General features: G+C 42.0%; 1 protein-coding gene across 1 annotated transcript in view; it reads right to left on the bottom strand.

Annotated features, from left to right (window-relative positions):
- VAT1L (vesicle amine transport 1 like) overlaps positions 1-17,579 on the bottom strand; it is a 43,514-nt gene that overhangs the window by 11,590 nt on the left and 14,345 nt on the right. Inside the window, exons 3-5 of the mRNA XM_075838642.1 lie at positions 13,651-13,866; positions 6,928-7,070; positions 2,638-2,741 (exon numbers count right to left, since the gene is read on the bottom strand). Coding sequence (XP_075694757.1) covers positions 2,638-2,741; positions 6,928-7,070; positions 13,651-13,866 — 463 coding nt within the window. The remainder of the gene's footprint in view (positions 1-2,637; positions 2,742-6,927; positions 7,071-13,650; positions 13,867-17,579) is intronic.

Below are 17,579 nucleotides of genomic sequence, written 5' to 3'. Positions count from 1 at the left end.
AAAAAAATTAAAAAAAAGTTTCCCCACTTCATTCTGCACTCAATACCCCATAATGACAAAGTGAAAACAGAATGTTAGACATTTTAGCAAATTTATTAAAAATGGAAAACTAAAATTTCACATTGACATAAGTATTCAGACCCTTTTCTATGACACTTGAAATTTAGCTCTAGAGCCTCCCGCTTCTATAGATCATCTTTGAAATGTTTCTACACCTTAATTGGAGTCCACCTGTGGTCAATTCATTTGATTGGACATGATTTGAAAGACACACCCCTGCCTATATAAGGTCTCACAGCTGACAATGCATATCAGAGCAAAAACCAAGCCATGAGGAGGAAAGAACTGCCTGTAGAGCCCAGAGACAGGATTGTGTGGAGGCACAGGTATGGAGAGTTCACAAGAGCACAGTGGCCTCCATAATTCTGAAATGAAAGAAGTTTGGAACAACCGGGACTCTTACTAGAGCTGGCTGCCCCACCAAAATAAGTAATTGGGGGAGAAGAGCCTTGGTAAGAGAGGTGACCATGAACCCAATGGTTACTCTAGCTGTGCTCCAAAGATCCTGTGTGCAGATGGGAGAAACTTTTAGAAGGTCAACCATCACTGCAGCACCTTCAATGTGGGCTTTATGGCAGAGTGGCCAAAAAGAAGCCTCTGCTCAGTAAAACACACATGAAAGCCATCTGAAGTTTGCAAAAAAGCACCTAAAGGACACTCAGACTGTGAGAAACAAGATTCTGTGGTCTGATGAAACCAGGATTGAACTTTTTGGCCCCAATTCTAAGCGTCATGTCTGGAGGAAACCAGGCACTGCTCATCACCTGCCCAATACCATCCCTAGAGTGAAGCATGGTGGTGGCAGCATCATGCTGTGGGGGTGTTTTTCAGCGACTGGGACTGAGAGACTGGTCGGGGTTGAGAGAAATATGAATTAATTAATTGAAAACCTGATCCAGAGTGCTCAAGACCTCAGACAATGACCCTAAGCACACAGCCGAGACAACACAGGAGTGGCTTAGGGACAACTCTGTGAATGTCCTTGAGTGAACCAGCCAGAGCCCTGACTTGAAGCTAATCGAACATCTCTGGAGAGACCTGAAAATGTCTGTCCACCGACCTCCCCATCCAAATTGACAGAGCTTGAGAGGATCTGCAGAGAAGAATGGCAGAAAATCCCCAAATCCAGGTATGAAACCTTGTGGCATCAAACCCAAGAAGACTGGAGGCTGTTATCACTGCCAAACCTGCTGCAACTAAGTCCTGAGTAAAGGGTCTGAATGCTAATTTATTGAAAAGGAAAAACTAATATATTACATTGACATAAGTAATGATCAATAACATTCTGTTTTCACTTTGTCATTATGAGGTATTGAGTGCAGAATGATGGGGAAAAAGCTTTTTTTTTTATTTTAGCACAAGGATCAACATAACAAAATGTGAAGAAATTTAAAGGATCTGAAGACTTTCCGAATGCATTGTATGTGGCAATTATGCAGTGATAACTTGGAATGGAAATTAATACACTGTTAATTTTAAAACAATTCCCTGGCAATTATATAATACAAGCGGGTGCTGTCTGTATATTGGTATGTGAATAATAAAAAAGATTGCATTTAAAGGAATATACCAAATAACATAACATTTTAAGTGAAGGGATTTAAAGGGAACATGACACGGAAAAGGCCCTATTACATTAGGGTATTTTGTAGATTTCCTGATAAAACTGAACTACTGGATACATTTGGTCTCAAAATGTCCTTCCTAAATTCCAAATAGGGGGTTGGGAAATAGTTAGCCTCATATGTTCCTCCCCATGGTGGAACCCTTTTAATTAAGAGGTTACATGACACAGCTACTCAAAGCCCTGCTTACTTAGAGGAAGGTAGGTATAGCTTTTAGTTGTGGTAGCGGACAAGAAATTCCCCACCATTGCCATGTGTGTTAAAATATCCATGCATATATTTCTCCTAACTGAAGAATCCATGAGTAAAGTAGTGATTGTTGGGAGAGCTGACAGACAGGATTTTATACCAAGAAACTGCTGTATCCTAGGCAGCAGCACCTCCTACTGAGGTAACTGGTGCTGCTGGACAGCTCCACAGCTGAATCTGTTGTCTAGGTTTTCTGGATTCCCTGGCTTGATTGCCTGAGTGCTTTCACCCTTCTTGCTTACTATATAAGTCTGGCCTTTGCACTTGCCAGACTATTAAGCTTCCTGCCTATACTCTAGATCCTTTCTGCCTTACTCTACAAACTTTTGCCACTTATCTGTGTACCGAACATGGATTGATTCTTGACCACGTCTCTGCCTCACTCTACAGACTGTTGCTGCTTATTTGTGTACTGAACTTGGATTGTTTCCTGACCACGTCTCTGCCTCACGCTACAAACTGTAGCTGCTCTGTGTATACCCAACCTGGACTGTTACTTGACTACTATTGCTATTATCGCCCCCCGACAGATTGTTTCAGCCACTGAACTCTAAACCTGCTAAAGACCTTGATGGCAGGGATTTTTCTGGACTTTCTGTCTGTCATCCCTTTAAAGAACCGTATTGTCAGCCTTTTCTCATCCTGAAATAGTTAATGGCCAATGATGAGTAAGAGTTACATACAGAAAAAACATCCAACCTACCATATAAAATATATGTTCCCAGTGGTTTCAGAAGACCAATTCCTTTTCCAGTGTTTTCTCCGCACAAGCAATCCAGGACAATGTCTACTCCTTCTGGTGAGATTCTGGAAAGCATAGACAGAACTCTGACATCTGTACTTCACAAAGTACAGTACTGTGCAAAAGTTTTAGGCAGTTGTAGAAAAATGCTGCAAAGTAAGAATGCTTTCAAAAATAGAAGTGTTAATAGTTTGAATGAAAAGTGAATGAACAGAAGAGAATCAATATTTGGTGTGACCACCCTATGCCTTCAAAACAGCATCAATTCTTCTAGGTACACTTGCACAAAATCATGGATTTTGTAGGATTATAGTTAGGTGTATGATTAACCAATTATACCAAACAGGTCATAATGATCATCATTTTCATATGCAGGTTGAAACACAGTCATTAACTGTAACAGCTGTGTAGGAGGCTTAAAACTGGGTGAGGAACAGCCAAACTCTGCTACAAAGGTGAAGTTGTGGAAGACAGTTTCATGTCACAGGTCCACCATGGCAAGACTGAGCACAGCAATAAGACACAAGGTAGTTATACTGCATCAACAAGGTCTCTCCCAGGCAAATACTTCAAAGTGATCTAGGGTTTCAAGATGTGCTGTTCAAGCTCCTTTGAAGAAACACAAAGAAATGGGTAATGATGAGGACAGTAGACTAAATGATCGGCCAAGGAATCTTAGTGCAGCAGATCAAAGACACATCATGCTTATTTCCCTTCGAAATCGGAAGATGTCCAGCAGTGCCATCAACTCAGAACTTACAGAAACCAGTGGCACCCAGGTACACCCATCTTCTGTTCAGAAAAGTATGGCCAGAAGGGGTCTTCATGGAAGAATTGCGGCCAAAAGGCCATACCTTCGATGTGGAAACAAGGCCAAGCGACTCAACTATGCACGAAAACATAGGAACTGCGGTGCAGAAAAATGGCAGCAGGTGCTCAGGACTGAAGAGTCAAAGTTTGAAATATTTGTCTGTAACACAAGGCAGTTTGTTCGCTAAAGGGCTGTAGAGCGGTACAATAATGAGTGTCTGCAGGCAACAGTGAAGCATGGTGGAGGTTCCTTGCAAGTTTGGGACTGCATTTCAGCAAATGGAGATGGGGATTTGGTCAAGACGAATGGTGTTCTCAATCCTGAGAAATACAGGCAGATACTTATCCATCATACGATACGATCAGGGAGGCATCTGTTTGGCTCCAAATTTATTCTTCAGAAGGACAATGACCCCAAACATCCAGCCAATGTCATTAAGAACTATCTCCAGCGTAAAGAAGAACAAGAAGCCCTGGAAATGATGATATGGCCCCCACAGAGCCCTGATCTCAACATCATCGAGTCAGGCCCCATGCACACGAACGTAAAAACAACCGTAATCACGGGCCGTAATTACGGCCCATAATTACGGGCCCATAGACTTCTATTGGCCACGGTTACCTTCCCGTTTGCTTACAGGAAGGTGCCCGGGCCGTTGAAAAATATAGAACATGTCCTATTTTAGGCCGTAATTACGGAACGGGCAGGCTCATAGAAGTCTATGGGGCTCCCGTAATTACGGGTGACTACGTGTGTGCACCCCTAATTACAGGAGCGTTGCTAGGCGACATCAGGGGATAGTCACTGTCCAGGGTGCTGAAAGAGTTAAACGATCGGCAGTAACTGTTTCAGCACCCTGGACAGTGACTACCGATCACAATATAGATCAACCTGTAAAAAAAAAAAAAAAAAAGACGTTCATACTTACCCAGAACTCCCTGCGTCTTCCTCCAGTCCGGCCTCCTGGGATGACGTTTCAGCCCATGTGACCGCTGCAGCCAATCACAGGCCAATCACAGGCTGCAGCGGTCACAAGGACTGCCGCGTCATCCAGGGAGGTCGGGCTGGATGTCGAAAGAGGGACGCGTCACCAAGACAACAGCCGGGTAAGTATGAATTTCTTTTACTTTTAGTACGGGAAGGGCTGTCCCTTCTCTTTATCCTGCACTGATAGAGAGAAGGGCTGCCGATTAGTGCAGTGCAATTTTGCATTGAAAACGTGCCCGTAAATACGGGTGGAATACTGGTGACACCGGACCTGTATTTACGGGCACGGGTCCGTAAATACTGGTGCAATACGGGTCGAATACGTGTGACCAAGGACCCGTATTTACGCCAGTATTTACGGACAGTAAAAAATACGTTCGTGTGCATGAGGCCTCAGTCTGTGATTACATGAAGAGACAGAAGGATTTGAGGAAGCCTACATCAACAGAAGATCTGTCGTTAGCTCTCAAGATGTTATGAAGGCAAAGTGTGGTAACACCAAATATTGATTTGATTTAGATTTCTCCTCTGTTCATTTACTTTGCATTTTGTTAATTTTGGAAATTGTCCCCCTCCATTGTGATTGACAGCCACCTCAGCACAAGCTCAAGAAATCTCACATGGGAGTTTGTTCATGAAATGGAATGCTGGAAGTAATCTCTCTCGGTATCTGTGATTAAACTTCCACATGAGATTTCCTTATTATATTACCTATTACCCATTGCTTATATAGCGCTAACAACATATCGTATCACTCACATCAATCCCCGTCCTCTGCAGGGCTCACAATTTAATTTCCCTGTCTCTCAAATACACTCCAGGGCCAATTGTACAGCAACCAATATGTTTTTGGAACGTGGAAGGAAACCATAGCACCCGGAGGACCCATGCAAACACCTGGAGAGAATACAACCCTAGTAAACTGGTACATGCGTGTTTTTTATTTTCAAATCGTTTATTTAACTACCTGTGGGTTTTTTTAGGTTCCGTTTTTCACATTGAAGATCATGTGATGCAAAGATTCAACTTTGAAACTCATGAATTATTCTAAAAAAACGCCACAAAAAAACACACAAGGACCCTACAGTTTTTTTTAATAGGAAAATGCTGTAAAAAAAACCAAAACAGTCAACCTCAGGATTGCTGCTATTTTGTAAAAAACGCTACTGAGCCAAAAAACGCAAGACAATAATAATAATAGTAATAAAAAAAAAAGGCCAGCTAAACAAACCCAATGTTTGTAGTGCGTTTTATTTTTCCTTAATGACTTCCAGCCAACTGGACAAAGTGTTTTTTGCCCCAAAGAACACTAGGAAAAACGCCACAAAAAAATTAGCATATTTACTAAAAACGCTGCGTGAAAAGCCACTCAAAGAGGTTTTCTTACAACCCCTTTTAATTTACCCATTTTCTAGGCATCATAGAGAGGAGTCGCCCATTTAGGACCCCACTCTATGACCCAGAGTAAAGAACTTCTAACAAAAAGGGTCAATTGCTCTTATGGACCCAGCCCTATTACGTATTACATAGTAATGTAAAGTACTAGCGAGCTCTGCAGGGTAAATGGCCATTACAGTTGATCACCATAGCCGACCCGGGATTATCAGTTGATCGCCAGGTTAGGGTCAAATATGCAGTTAGGAACCAGACAGACACTTTGTCCGGTTCCCACGGGGCAGATACGCTGTGTAAAAATCACGCAGCGTGTCCGACCTGGAACCGGCAGTACATTCCGTCCGAAAAATTGCACCACACTGTGGTGCGGTTTTTCAAACTGAATATCCGCTGTGGAAGAAAGCCGTTCATACTTACACCCTCCCTCCTCTGATGTCCGCTCTGGCCTCCCTGGATGACGTTACAGGCCATGTGACCCTGCAGCCTGTGATTGGTTGCAGTGGTCACATCAGATGCAACGTCATCCCTGGAGGCCGGACTGCAGGAAGAAGGAGGGCATCCTGTGTAAGTATGTTTTTTTTTTCCCCCGTAGTTGCGATTTTTGCAGCGTAATCACTGCGAATACACCGCAAAAGTCGCAACACTTGGTTTTCTGTTGCGGGTTTTGCAACCCCATTGAAATCAACTAAAACGCAGCATAAATTGACATGCTGCCGAATAATTCCGCACCGCAGGTCAATTTATTAACGTTTATGCTGCGTTTTATTTCCATGGGAAGGAGATTTTCTAAATTTCATCCACTTGGCTGCTACTTTAAATGCTGCGGAATTTCCGCACAGAATTCCGCAGCTTTTACGCTACGTGGAAACCTGGCCCTTATGTTTGGCTGTAAAGCAAGGACTCTCCTTACAAAAGAAGGACACTTGGGGGGTATGCTTTAGTGAGTGCCTTGCTATATACTTGGAAGTGCGGTGATGACTTTTAGTGCTAGATTGTTATCGGATTGAACGCACTGTGACCTGTTTAGGATTTGCATGGAAACAAAAACAACAACTTACTTTTTGACTTCTTGTACGTAATCTGCATTCCTGTCGAAGAGGTGATTAAGAGAGTTTTTAATAGCCTCGTGTTTAAAGGCAGAAGCCGTCCCAAAAACGGTGACGTTGGGAACAGTTGAGCAGAGTTGAGCCACTGCTTGCCCCTGGAAATACATTGGAATAAGAGAATATTTTGTATACACATGCAACTGACTTAAAATAAAAAAAATAGGACGTCCTATTTTTTACGGAAGGTTTCTATGGCACGGACACCTTCACGTAAATATACGGGAAAGTGTCCGTCGGCCATAGAAATGAATGTGTCCGTAATTACGCACAAAATCTACGGTCATGTGCATGGGGCCTCACTTCTTGCTTTTTGCAGATAAAGATGGATGTTAGTATTAGGTAAATACATTAACAAAGTGGACCAACTGGCTCTTTAGTCTAGACTTCTTAGTGAACTGATCGTTAGCTTGGGTTTAAATACAGCTGCAAATCGAAACAAACAGAGCTGAAGTGTAAAGCATGGAAGAAATTCAGAACAGCAGCTCAAGCCTCTTTTTAGAAAGCAGGTGGATTTCTCCCATTAGGCAATGCAGCTAGGGTTTTTGGCATTGTCTGAGTTAAAGGGGTTAACCAGGATTATAAAAACATGGCTGCGTTCTTCCAGAAACAGCGCCACACCTGTCCATTGTTTGTATCTGGTATTGCAGCTCAGCTTCACTGAAGTGAATGAAGTTGAGCTGCAGTACCACACATAAACTGTGGACATGGGTGGCACTGTTTCTGAAATAAAGCAGCCATATTTTTCTTATCTTGTATAACCCCTTTAAGTAAGTACCCAAGAAGCACCGAAGTGGTCCCAGCTGTTTGAAATGCATTGGGACCAAATTTAGGTTATCTACTAATTGATGAACGATCACTTGTCAGTCTAGACATAGGCAAACTTAGGAGAGGGGGTTTCCTAATACCCGCAAGCTGCCCTCTGAGCAGTTCAGTTAAAAACATTGGGGGGAATTGATTAACTTTTCTGTCATAGCAAAATTGCAAACGTTGCAATTTATGGCAAAAATTTCTTCTTTTCTGCCGTTTCCGCCACTTATCTAAAAAGTGGACGGAGCTTAGCGGAAGCGGCGGAGCCACCGGCTGACCAACAAATTGACCATCATTTACACCAGAAACTGGTGTAAATTATGGCACAAATCTACGCCTTCTCTTGGCTTACACAGATTCCACCTTCTGGCTCTCGGACCACCAGAAATGTGTCTAATTTATTAAGAGGCGCGCACGAAACACCCGCCATGCGGAGCATTGTACTCAACATATTGTAGATGTAACCTCGTAAATCTTATTATGTGTTTTATGGAATGAGAATATGTTCTGGAGAATTAACATCCGACATTTCTCTCACACTCGTGGTAATTGTTTTGTACCTCGGCGGTATTTTTACATTGACACTTAATAGCCTTGGTTTCTCGTGAAGGAAAGACAAGACTTTCTTATCGTGAGCTGCAGTCTCTTCTAACAATCGTGTATTTAACGCACACATTATACTATAGCGGAAATGAAGATTAGAACTGCATTCAATTTCAATATTAAAGGGGTATCCCGGTTTCAGCAAATAAAACTGTATAAGAAGTTGTACAATTTTCTAATACAAAATGACCTCATTTATCGAAACTGCCTAACAGAAAATCTGTCCTTGTTACCCAGAGCAACCAATCAGAGCTCAGCTTTCATATTCTAAACTGCTCTGGGAAAATGAAAGCTGAGCTCTGATTGGTTGCTATGGGCAACACAGACAGTATTTCTCACAGTTTTGATAAATGATCCCCCTTGTGTTTCAATTCCTCACAGTTTTAAGATCTCTGCTTGCTGTCTATTAATATGAACCTTCATTGTTTTCTTCCAGAGGATAAAAATCAGTTCTAGTCATGTAAGGCCTCATGCACACGACCGTAGCCATGTGCACGGCCGTGATTTTTGGGTCGGCCGGTGGTGGAGTGTCACTCGCAAGCCACTGTGCACATGGCGAACACGACCGTAATAAGACATGCCCGTTCTTTCTGCGGTCCGGGCTCTTGGGCCATGCATGGACCGTGGAACCACGGCCGTGTGCATGGCCCCATAGGAATGAATGGGGCCGCAATTCTCCTGTGGATTTTCGGGGGAATTGCGGCCGCAAAAGCACGTTCGTGTGCATGGGGCCTAAGGGTATGTTCACACGGCCTATTTTAGACGTTTTTCGGGCCGTAAATTACCCGAAAAACAGCTAAAAATCCGGAGGCTGAACGCCTCCAAACACCTGCCCATTGATTTCAATGGGAAAAACGGCGTTTCCTTCCCACAGGGCGTTTTTTTCAAGCGGTCGTTTGAAAAAACGGTGCGTAAAAAAACGCCCCATAAAAAAGAAGTGCGTGTCACTTCTTGAGCCGTTTTTCATTGTCTCAATAGAAAAACAGCTCCAAAAACAGCCGTAAAAGACGCATAAAAAAAAAATACCCTCAGGGTATGTGCACACACAAAATCAAAAACGTCTGAAAACATCGAGCTGTTTTCAAGGGAAAACAGCTCCTGATTTTCAGTTGTTTTTTAAGCCACTCGCGCTTATTACAGCGTTTTTTACGGACGTTTTTGGAGTTGTTTTTCTATAGAGTGAATGAAAAACGGCTCCAAAGACGGCTCAAGAAGTGACATGTACTTCTTTTTCACGGGCGATTTTTTTACGTGCCCGTTTTTAAAAACGGCTACGTAAAAAAAACTGCCCGTCGGAACAAAACGCCGTTTTTCCCATTGAAATCAAAGGGCAGATGTTTGGAGGCGTTCTGCTTCCGATTTTTCGGTCGTTTACGGGTGAAAATAAGCCGTGTGAACACTCCCCTTAGGGTATATTCACATACAAATGCAAAAACGTCTGAAAATACGGAGCTGTTTTCAATAGAGTCAATGAAAAACGGCTCCAAAAACGTCCCAAGAAGTGTCCTGCACTTATTTTCGTGCCAGTTTTTTTTACAAAAAAACGGCCCATCGGAACAGAATGCCGTTTTTCCCACTGAAATCAATGGGCAGATGTTTGGAGGTGTTCTGCTTCCGATTTTTCAGCCATTTTTCCGGCGTTTACGGCCCGAAAAACGCCCGAAAATAGGCCGTGTGAACATACCTAATACTCACAGAAGTGCACGGCTTGTTACAAGAAAGAGTTCAGAAAGGGCTACATTTGGGTTGAGGCTTCCATTCATAATATTATATCAGATCCATCATAAGACGGATACCACCGGCACCCAACAAACCCTATTGACTTACACTGGCATCTATCAGGGTACGCTGTTAAGTCCTGCGTTTTTATGGGAAGAATAGCGGTGCATACAGCGCTATTTTTCCGATAAGGTCTGATAGAATTTGCAAGATTTCAACATAAATGTGAACAGAGCCTAATTGTACTGTAACAAACCCTGCAGCTGTGTGATCATCACTTGACCAGGACAGATTATCATTCTCTGAATTTAAAAAATAAAGGTTCCCATTCATTGACTGCAAGCTGAGATCAAGAAATCTGGGAGTAACTGATACAAAAAGTATATAACAAAATTGCATAACCTTTCATTAGATATACAGTATAATGAGTACATTTTTTTATAAAACACTAAAAGCAAATTGATATAAAAAAAAAAAAAATTCGCGACACCCTTCCTTTAAATAGAGCAGCGGTCGGGCATGCGTGGCGCCTCTGCATTCAAGGTCTATGGGACCGACAGAGACAGCCGAGTACAGCGTTTGACCACAGCGCCATTCATATTCATTTTTTTTTACTGCAGGGGGTGCAGTGAGAGGAAATGGGGGTTTTGGACCTCCGTTCTAGTGATCTGTGGTGGTCAACCAGACACTTATATAGGTGATAAATGTTGATTCTGGGTATACCCCTTTAAAAAAAATAAATGTATATCAATTTGCTTTTAGTGTTTTATTAAAAAAAAAATTATTTATTTGTGTGTTTGTGTTTTACTTTTTTTTATTTGTGAACTTTTTCTTCCCTATGGGGGCTGCCATTTTTTTTTTCATCTCTGTATATGTCGATTAACGACACATACAGACATGGAATACGGCACATACAGCCCCATAGAGAATGCGAACGGGACCCGTTCCATCCACTATGCTGTACGCCGTCTGTGTGGGAACAGCGCATGCGCCGCTCCCACACAGTCCAAATGGAAGATCTTCGGCCGAGCGACGTCCGGCGCCATTTTCTTGTGGACCGGAAGCCACGGCCGGACAGTAAGATTACTACTTCCGGTCGCGGCTTCGGACATGTGCACTAGGAGCGGAGGGAGCAGACGGAGCGAACGGACCGGAGGGAGCGGCGGCGACTGGAGCAGGTAAGTTATTTCTGTGTATGTACGTGTTTTAGTGTGTGATTACCACTGTATGTAAGCCTACTACACTGTGCATTCGCTCAAAAAATGGCGACACACAGTGTAGGAGGTTTGAACGTTCAATCCCCTCCTTTCTCCTGGCACTAGCCAGGACAAAGGAGGGGGGATTCTGTGAGCTCACTAGAGCGAGTGTGTCTTCTCAAATTTTGCAGCATAAAGCAATGTGGTTGCTTTACCACATGCCAATGCTGCAATTTTGGGAATTGCTCCCTCTAGTGACCAGCACAGGGAAATGTTATAAATTAGAATCTAATTTATAATATTTCCAGATTCGTGAAAAAATTAAAAAAATTAGAACAATGTTTCATCATTTATACACTAACTGTTTAACTAAAAAAAATTCTTCTCAGTGCGGACGTGCAGTGGCGGGTTCGGGGTCCCAGCAGTGGGGCCCCCAGCGATCAGACACTTAATAATATAATAATAATAATCTTTATTTATATAGCGCCAACATATTACGCAGCACTTTACAATTTAGAGGGAACATGAAACAAACAATATCAGACATTACATAGTGACAAAGTTCATTTACAATTCAAACCTGGGGAGTGAGGACCCTGCTCGCAAGAGCTTACAATCTATGAGGACATAAGGGAGACACAAAGTGTAACAGTGTTTGTTCTGCACAATAGTCCGGCCATTTTTATACACATGCGGTGGTAACATAAAGCTGCATGAGCCGGTCACCAGCCACTATCCGTGTATGACGGACATGAAGAGAAGGAGTGTGAGGGAATCTTATTCTGATGACTAATCTAAATGGAGGGCCATGGAAAGGAGTCAGATTAGGGAATGTTATAGGCCTGTCTAAATAGATGTGTTTTCAGGGCACGTTTAAAACTGTGGATATTGGGAATTAATCTGATTGTCTGGGGTAGCACATTCCAGAGGACGGGTGCAGCACGAGAGAAATCCTGGAGACGGTAGTGGGAGGTTCGGATTATGGAGGATTTTAATCTAAGGTCGTTGGCAGAACGTAGAGCCCGAGTAGGGTGGTAGACAGAGATGAGGGAGGAGATGTAAGGAGGTGCAGCACTGTGGAGAGCTTTGTGGGTGAGAGTAATAAGTTTGAATTTTATTCGGAAGGGGATGGGCAACCAGTGCAGTGACTGGCACAGATTAGAGGCGTTGGTGTAGCGGTTGGTCATAAAGATGAGCCTGGCTGCTGCATTGAGGATAGATTGGAGAGGGGAGAGTTTAGTGAGGGGAAGACCGACTAGTAATGAGTTACAGTAGTCAAGACGAGAGTGAATCAGAGCAACAATGAGAGTTTTGGCAGTTTCCTCCGTAAGAAAAGAGCGGATTCTGGAGATGTTTTTGAGGTGAAAATGACAGGAGCGTGAAAGTGATTGTATGTGAGGAGTAAAGGAAAGATCTGAGTCAAAAATAACCCCGAGACAGCGGGCGTGCTGCTTAGAAGTTATGATAGTGCCACACACATCCCCTATCCTGTGAGTAGGTGATCAATGTTGATTCTGGGAATACCCTTTTAAGGTGGGCACACAAGGCTGGGACAAGGGGTAGGTAGCAGGGGAGATAGTAAAAGAAGCAACCTGGAAGCGCAAAAACAATATCTTATTCTGACTTCAGATGAAGGGTAAAATGTATACAGTAATATCACCCACTTCTGCTGTTTGAGGTGCAGGGACTTCAATGTCTCTGCTCCTTTTACAGGGACACCCATTGCACATCATTACCAACTCAATACACATCAACCTAGTACATTGTTATTACCATCTAAACATCTATGACTGTAGAAAAGTTCCATGAAAAAGTAAATTATTAAGTAAATTATAAGATCTGTTTGCTGTCAGTGAATGAAAACATCCTAATTTACATTCAGAGACTAGGATACTGTTCACACATTTACACGCATTAACTCTTTTCTATCAGGTTTCCTTTGATTTTTAAATCGCTAGAATAGAGTAGTATGCGGAGCTATTCTGTCCGAAAAAAATGAAAGTAAAAGACAATGGGATCAATTTAAAAAAAGAGGATTTTTACAGATTCATCAGAAGTTATGACGTCAGTTATGACGTCTTCCAGCTCACAGCTCAGGATTTGTTACAATGTATCAATCTAAGAAAACCTCTGTGAGCTAAATCCAACAGCAGCACAAATCCTGGATACCAGACTTATCTATCCTGATACATAGTAACGCACTGCAACTGTGTGAGAAGGACTAGGTCAAGATAGCTTTGCAGCCTTTACAATTAAGTTGCATACACGTTTCACTATTTTATCCCTTGTTAATAAATCTGGGCAACCGCGCATATGTGTAATATTTCGTTATGGCGTTATTTTCACTTACCACTCCTCCACCTGCGGAGTGAACAAGCACTGACATTCCTTCTCGGAGATTGGCCACTTCAAAAAGCATCATGTAGGCTGTGACAAAGTTCATTGGGAAAGCAGCTGCTTCTGAGAAACTCATATCATCTGGGATCTTGTAGACAAATTCTGCCGGAGTGCAGGCGACTTCTGCCCAAGCATTGTAATTGACAAACGCCATCACTCTGTCACCGATCTGCAATGCAAGAACATCATATTAAAGGGGTTTTTCGACATATAATTATTTTAATTTTTTATCAGGTGATGGTCTGTGTCTACGTATGCATGAGGCTATGTATGGGACTATACATTCTGGTATATAATATAACCACATACATCTCCTCATACGTATATATGGACCATTATCTTATCAATAAACATGCTTCCTCTAATAAAGATATAGATCTATAGTCTTAGGCTACATTCACACGAGCGAGTCCGATTTGCGTTTTCAAAAAACGGATCGTATTTCCGGCATTTCATGTCAGTGTGCCATCAGTGTGCGTTCCGTGTGCCATCAGTGTGCTTTGCGTGTGGCACACGGACGAGGAACACGCTCGTCTGAATGAGCCCTTAGGGCCTATGTACAGTACCCTATTACCTCTGAGTTGTATGTAGCCATAGTATTGCACCCATCATTTCATAGTATTGCACCCATCATTACATAGTATTGCACCCATCATTTCATAGTATTGCACCCATCATTTCATAGTATTGCACCCATCATTTCATAGTATTGCACCCATCATTTCATAGTATTGCACCCATCATTTCATAGTATTGCACCCATCATTTCATAGTATTGCACCCATCATTTCATAGTATTGCACCCATCATTTCATAGTATTGCACCCATCATTTCATAGTATTGCACCCATCATTTCATAGTATTGCACCCATCATTTCATAGTATTGCACCCATCATTTCATAGTATTGCACCCATCATTTCATAGTACTGCACCCATCATTTCATAGTATTGCACCCATCATTTCATAGTATTGCACCCATCATATCATAGTATTGCACCCATCATTTCATAGTATTGCACCCATCATTTCATAGTATTGCACCCATCATTTCATAGTATTGCACCCATCATTTCATAGTATTGCACCCATCATATCATAGTATTGCACCCATCATTTCATAGTATTGCACCCATCATATCATAGTATTGCACCCATCATTTCATAGTATTGCACCCATCATTTCATAGTATTGCACCCATTACGTCCATCGTTGCCATGGGCACAGAAGAATCCTCAATAAGATGCTCTCAACGGGAGATTGACACAGGTGGGGAGGAGACCAGTGCTATAATTACTATTACACAGTCAACGAAATGTACTTCAAATATCCTGGAAAACCCCTTTAAAAGGTCAGGTTACCATAAAGCAGTGTTCTGCAACCTGTGGCTCTATAGCTGTTGCAAAACTACAACTCCCAGCATGCGCTGTCGGTATATACCTCAAGGAGGGAGCGTAGTTTGGAGACCACAGCCTTTTTAATAACGGGACAGGAAAAGTATTAATGTCTATGAACGTTGAGACTCTTGTGAAAACTCTGCATGGTAAAGAAAATAAATCAAATCAAGGCAGCCCATTCCCGTGAATTGCAAATGACCAGACTAGAGATTACTTTCACAAAGCACACAAAGCATATAATGACTAAATATATATATTAAAATGAAAAAAAAGTTGTTTTGATCTGCTCGAAGATTTTCAAAAGTCTGCAGTTATACACAAAGAAAAACGAATTCAACTCTGCTACATCTGTACATTCATATTGGAAGATTTGTGGTGAAAAGTGGATGGTCGGCAGCAAGATGGATGGATACAATTACAGAAACTATAAACCTGTGCTATCTGTGCTGATGTATCCCGCAGAAATACATGCCTGCGGAATAGTAATGGCCACTTTATTTTCCAATGTCCTTATTACAGGTAATGTCTCTGCTTATGAAAGGAAATATTTCAATAATAACATCATTTTAGGGAATTGCTTAATAATGCTCCCATTCACTGAAAGCATGCAGAGAATTTACAATTAATGAGAAATTGAAATACAGAGTATATTAGAAAGTTGCAGAACTTTCATTACACAATGATTAAATGGGGGGGGGGGGGGCTCTGTCATCCATCCCTTCCTCCCTATAGACAGTGCTACTCTTGTCAATGGCTGTTTCTGGAATTGCAGCTCAGCCCAGAGCTGCAATACCAGAAACAACCAACGGATACGAGTGTCGCTCTTTCAGGAAAAAATACCCTTTGATTTACTAATCTTGGTAAACCTCTTAAAATAGGACCTGTTATCTCTCATGACGCCTTTATTTTAGTACTACTTGTATTGGCCATTAAATAACAATTCTGGAGCATCTATTCTTAGAACTCTATGTTGTGCCGTTCCTCTGTTATTCCTCCTATGAATAAATGGACAACTGGGCGTTACCAGTTAAGGGGGTGTGTCTATACACAGACTGACAATGTCCAATCAGGGCTGACAGAGTGAAACTGTGTAGGGACACACCCCCTTAACTGGTAACACCCAGTTGTCAATTTATTCATAGATTTCGAGGAGGAATAACAGAGGAATGGCACAACGTAGAGTTATAAGAAAATATGTTCTAGAATTGCTATTTCATGGGGAATACAAGTATTTGCCAAAATAGACATATCAGGAGAGGTGACAGGTCCCCTTTAAGCTTTTTGTTACATAAAACTGGAGAACCCCTTTAAGTGGTATGTTCCCATTACAATCCCATTGATTTAAATGAGAGCAGTGTCAGCATAACCGCGCTATCTTCTGAGATGTCAGCCTATTTGGATTTAAAAAAAGCCCAATGCAAACAACAGCAGAAAATATTTGCATAGGTTTAATGTTTACAAATGTAATGTATTTTTCTTCTTGAATTGCAGAATTACGCCATTTCACAGATTTGCAGATTCAGCTCCCAAGTGGTGCAGGAGAATGGATTGGAGAAAGGAATTGTATTCATTCTGCCTCTCTCTTGAGATGTCGTGAATACATTTTGCAGTCACTAAACCATTACTAGATCCGTTTTCCTGCAGGGATGGATATAAATACACAGCGGACTTTGTTTCTGCAGTGCTTTTATGTAACACTGTACAGTTATTTTAGTTAAGCTGCCTTGTGGCAAAATAAATCCATAACAAAATCCCTTAAAGGTGACGTTTCATTTTGGAACGTATAGCGATGATTTGAATAGTTATTGCTACAGATATAGCAGAGCTGGGTTTGTCATTTGGCACATCTTAATATGATTTTATGTGTGGTTTTACATAGGACTGCAGCTAAGGACGCATGATCTTGAAATGAAGGTTTACTTTACCTACACTCATCATTGAGAGGTTTCAGATAAAATCATTGGTTTGGCCTCCATACCAATTACTAGAATTAAGGGACCTGCGATGCTCTTCTGCATGCTCATTAATGCCCTTTGATCTTAATGGGGCAACATGTAGACACAGCTCTGAGATCTGAACATGTCCGAGCTGAAAGTCAAATGGGCACAGAGATCTACAGTATGGGAAAAATTCTACTATGTAACATCCCTGGGGACTGGGGTGTTATATGGTTAATATCTAGTATCTCTGGTGGTCTAATGCAATATAGGGGTTATCATTAATATCCATGGTGGTCTAGGATAGTTATGGGTTAATATTTGCTATACCTGGAGGTCTAGGAATTGGTTAGCACTTAATATCATATTATACACAGTCGAATCACATTATTATGACACCTCCTACTTTTGCCGTCGGCAGCGCGTAGCCCATGAAGGAAGTGATGTGTCGTGGGCTGGCTTGGTGGGTATATAAGGTGTGTGAAAGGCTGTCTGATCACATATCACCTGTTGTTGCCATGGGTAAAAGGGGCGATTTATCAGTGC

This window comes from Rhinoderma darwinii, chromosome 9, assembly GCF_050947455.1.
Source record: "Rhinoderma darwinii isolate aRhiDar2 chromosome 9, aRhiDar2.hap1, whole genome shotgun sequence".
Taxonomy (NCBI): domain Eukaryota; kingdom Metazoa; phylum Chordata; class Amphibia; order Anura; family Rhinodermatidae; genus Rhinoderma; species Rhinoderma darwinii.
Note: the sequence above shows the minus strand (reverse complement) of the source record. Positions and strands in the feature narration are given on the sequence as shown.